Below are 4,491 nucleotides of genomic sequence, written 5' to 3' on the forward strand. Positions count from 1 at the left end.
GAAACACCTCATCAACTTAAAGGTAATTATGTATTTTAAATTTACGCAGACTGTAATATAATTTTTATAATTACATACTTTATAACTTCTCTGCAATAAGATTTTGAGACAAAGTTCTTTAAACAAAAAAAAATAGCTCTTTTAATCAATTCCTCACTCTTTTAATAAATAATCACTAAATTAATCACACTCTTGCAATATTGTATTTTAATAATAACAACAATGTATTTCAAACTTGTAAACATTTTTCATGAAGAGTCAGATTATAAACAATGCTTTAAATGACACACTTAATAATTGTTTAAAAAATTGTTTTTAGGTCATGCGATTAAACGATAATAATATTTGGGAAGAAAATGGACTTATTGCAAATAGACTTAAAAGAAATCTTGAAAAGGATGAACAAATATGTGCTTTTCACCGGTACACGTTTGGTATTGCATGGAGTCCTCCAAAAATATGCTTTCATCCTCACCATCTAAATATAAAAGGAAAAAAATCTCCCGCTTTAAGGGCGTCACCAATACATGTCGTCATATCAATGTCAAAGCGATACAATGAAGTATTTTCAGTTGGTGCAATGCTGTGTTTTACCCATTTAAAGCAAGAAACTGCTTTATCTAGAGTCAACAAAAACACCAATTTATGTACAGAAACACAAACATAACAAGAACAAACATATATGACACCTGCTACTCCAGATGAAGAATTTGATCCCGGTGAAATTAATGTTTCACAGGAGATTTTGGACGAATCTCTAAGAAGCCGTGAGAGTGTAACTGAGGTTCTTAATGCAAGTCCAATAAAATTTAGATTAAAAAGGAAGTTCGAATATCTGGAAGATACTACTAAAGATAAGTTAAAACGCAAGTATGTTCGCCTAGAAAACTTATTAAAGAAAAAATTTGCGGAAGCTGTTGCTCCTGGACAAGAGGAAATACTTATAGATTTTCTTAACAGTAAAAATGTTGATGAAATAAATAGCCCTCTCCCAATTGAAATTATTCGTGCTCAGAAAGTATATAAGCAAAGTGATTCCATGCGAAAGTTAGTTATCCTCTCATTATTAGACCATACCAAGTATACCAAAAAGTTTATAATGAACACATTTGAGTGTACCAAACATCGTATAGAAACAGCAAGAAAATGGCATGCATCTCATAAAGGGTTGGCATTTCCAGAGAAGAAAGTATTCGTCTGATCTAGTCTTGATCAAACAAAGTGTGAACATTTCTTAGACTTTATATTTACAAGCGGTATTTTGCATGATTTTGCTTATGGAATAACCAAATTAAAATACGACAGCGGTGAAGAACAAAAGATAGTGCATGCAATACTGACGACAAAATATAGCCACGCTATCATGTTCTATCGAAAAAGTTGTAGTGAAAACAATTATATACCATTATCTGATTCAAGTTTGTGGAAAGTATTGCATGCAATAAAACCTTCAAGTCGAAAAAGCTTAGCTGGATTAGATGATGTTACTGCTTCAGGCATGAATGGTTTTCAAACATTACAAAAATTGGCACAAAGATTTAGTTCTAAATCTCTCGAAGCTGCCCTTGAAAAAGGAAAAAGGTATTTGAAAACAAGTTATCAAACCAATTGTAGTGTCAATGACTCAAACATTTCTTCTCATAGCTCAAAACATGCCTTATCAGATCCATCTGAAAAAAATCTTCAATCCAACACAGAGATATCAGAAGTGGTATGTGCCGATTGCTATGATTTGTGCAAAGCTATCGAGATGATCAAAGAACTAACAATTCAAAATTCTGACGATGCTGATTCTATTTATGATTTGGAAACTGCTGTAAAGGATGTATTCAACTACATAAAACACCTGATGAGAGATTCTCAACAGAAAAAGGCAAAAATTGAAGCTTTTAAGCAATTAAACGATGAAACTGCTTTCTGGCTTAAAGATTTTTGTCAAAAAATTCTTCCGGTTCGATACAAAGAGGGCCAAAGAGAGTATTTTGGCAAGAAAGGAATGAGTTTACATGTGGATATATTCTTCATAAAAATAGCAGGAAAGTTATTCAAACGTGTTTACTTTACTTCAATGTATAGGTGTGATCAGGGAATAGGTGTAAAGACAATTTTAAGGAGTTACGTTGACTCTGGTAATAATCTTTTGACTGCTGAAGATATACACAAGGCTATGCATTATAGTTTTGGCGCTAAAAATGCAAAAGTAGCAGTTGCTCAAATTAGCAATGATAAAACTGTAGTTACTGGACCAAAGATTAAGAACATTAGCAACTATTACTCATTTGAGTTTGGTGAGAAAAGTATGAAGATGTGGCGTTATTTCAATATCGGTGAGGGAATTGAACAAGAGTATGGAAATCTTAAAATTCAACCCTCGATTAAGTTGTTGTTGCCATATAGCAAAACAGATAATTCAATTAAGCGTAACAAGTCACTTAAGGAAAAACAGAAAAGAAGTGACAGGCAATTATATTCATTAAGATTTTGCACTGAAATGAATTGTACTTTATCATTTGAAAGCGATGCTGAGTTAGAAGAACACATGCTATCCGGTCTTCATACAGTTCCGAAATCATTAACATCATTGGATAAAGTTCGCAACTCGTTTGTTCATAAGATGAAAATTACTTCACAACTAAATATGCCAATTTCTTCATCCTCTAACAGTGCTTCCGTAAAAGACAAACCACATTGCATGAACATTTTTCTATTGCAAGGTTGGGCATTACCAGTTCGAAGTTCTTTTAGATTTTCAAATCAGCAGAAAGAACTGTTGTATAAATACTTTATTCGTGGAGAAGAATCAGGTAATAAAATGAGCCCTGAGCAGGTTCACATGCAGCTGAGGAGAGAACTTCCGCCTGATCAATATGTAACTAGCCAACAGATAAGATCTTTATTTTCAAGGTAGGCATTGTTGCTATCAAAACTTTTGCAAATTAGATTATGTTTCTGACTGTTAAATAGTTCTTTTACAAATATGAAATTAAAATTTAGGTGAAAGTTATAATTTTGTGTGTTTGTTTACATATGTTTAAAAATATGTACAATTGATATTGTTATAGATTTAGTAACCTGAAAAGAAAAGGTAAGCTGGTAGAACCGACAACAGAAAATAATGAAAATAGTCAGGTTAACGATAACAAAGAAGTTTATGGCGAAAATGATGACTTTAATCTGGCAGGAGACAATGAAGATGATAATAAATATGAGGAAGACATCGCCAATCTTGCAAAAGAAATTTGTCTTGTATGGAAAGTGAATGATTGGGTTGCTGTTGCATATAAAAAACAATGGAATATTGGATATATTGTGGAGGTAATATTATTCAAAGTATATATTAGTTTCAAGTTTTTATTTTGTTTTACAAAACAGTGCTCTAAAATAAAAGGAATATAAATAAAATGTAAAAATAATTTCAGAATGACATTATATAAGACTTTACAAGTTTTATTGAATGTAAGCAAAATTAAACAAATCATAAACTCTTTATTATATTATTTTAAATGTTGCGCTAATACTTTAAGGTATCTATAACTGGGATCAGAGTTAATTGTATGATTAACGGGCAAGAGAAGAATACTTTTCGCTGGCCAGTTACTACCGAGGAGATAAATAACCAAACTGATAAAATTATCTGTTTAGTAAATGCTCCTTTTCTAATCAGTGGTTGTGGCGATTATTCATTATCCGAAGAAGACTATAATACAGTCATATCATTATTCTTAGAGAAACTTACTTCAGCAGAGTAGAAATTATGTGTGATGTGGTGGATGTGTGTAAATGGCTCTATTAATAAATGAAAAACTAATTTTTAAATGGAAAAACATTTAAATGTTTGATTTATGTTTTATTTCATTAGCAATATAGTTATCTTGATGTTAGATTTTTGTTCAGTTTTTAATTCATGTTATATCATGCGTGTGACAAAATCACACGAATTTTTTTTATTATTATGTTAGGACCTTTTTGTATTGACAGTTGGATATGTTTACATTTTTACAAAACTAAGCGCCTCTGCCGTAATGGTTCATTTTGTAAGTATACTAAAACATTTTTTTTCAATTTCAAGCTTTAATATATTAATAGGCCTTAGGTATCACATAACTTTCTTTGCATTTTTAGACTCAATACCTTTGATAATTTCAAACCCTAAAAGAAAAATTGTGTGCAACACTTCGCCGCTAGAATTAACTGCGATTAAAAGTTGACAAAACTGATTGATTTTGTACTTTTGAACTATGATAATTAGCCAACAGCACAGTGTCACGCAACTTTTTTATATATTTTGGAGAGAGCTTTTGGGTTACGTCTGATATTAACTACAAAAGCTATGTGCAACTTTTTGCCTTGCCAAAAAAATGGGTTCAAAGGTGGCAAAAACTAAATTTCTAAAAATTTTTAAAAAAATCTCAAAAATTTAAGCCCAGATTCCGAGTGAACGAAACATTTTTGAAATTTTTTTTTTTCCCCAACAGGTTTTCTCTATATTCT

The 4,491-nt window shown here is 31.2% G+C and overlaps 1 protein-coding gene across 1 annotated transcript; it reads left to right on the plus strand.

Moving 5' to 3' along the window:
* Positions 1 to 1,363: 1,363 nt before the first annotated feature.
* LOC136089734 (uncharacterized) lies at positions 1,364 to 3,811 on the plus strand. The gene is made up of 2 exons (XM_065815808.1): positions 1,364 to 3,315; positions 3,525 to 3,811. Exon 1 carries the CDS (start codon positions 1,364 to 1,366, stop codon positions 2,906 to 2,908), a length of 1,545 nt encoding a protein of 514 aa, XP_065671880.1. The 3' UTR covers positions 2,909 to 3,315; positions 3,525 to 3,811.
* Positions 3,812 to 4,491: the final 680 nt, after the last annotated feature.

The sequence above is a fragment of the Hydra vulgaris genome, chromosome 13, assembly GCF_038396675.1.
Source record: "Hydra vulgaris chromosome 13, alternate assembly HydraT2T_AEP".
Classification (NCBI taxonomy): domain Eukaryota; kingdom Metazoa; phylum Cnidaria; class Hydrozoa; order Anthoathecata; family Hydridae; genus Hydra; species Hydra vulgaris.

Bases quoted from the DNA above. Each gene is read 5' to 3' on its own strand.
- LOC136089734 (XM_065815808.1), top strand. From the start codon at position 1,364: ATGTTCTATCGAAAAAGTTGTAGTGAAAACAATTATATACCATTATCT.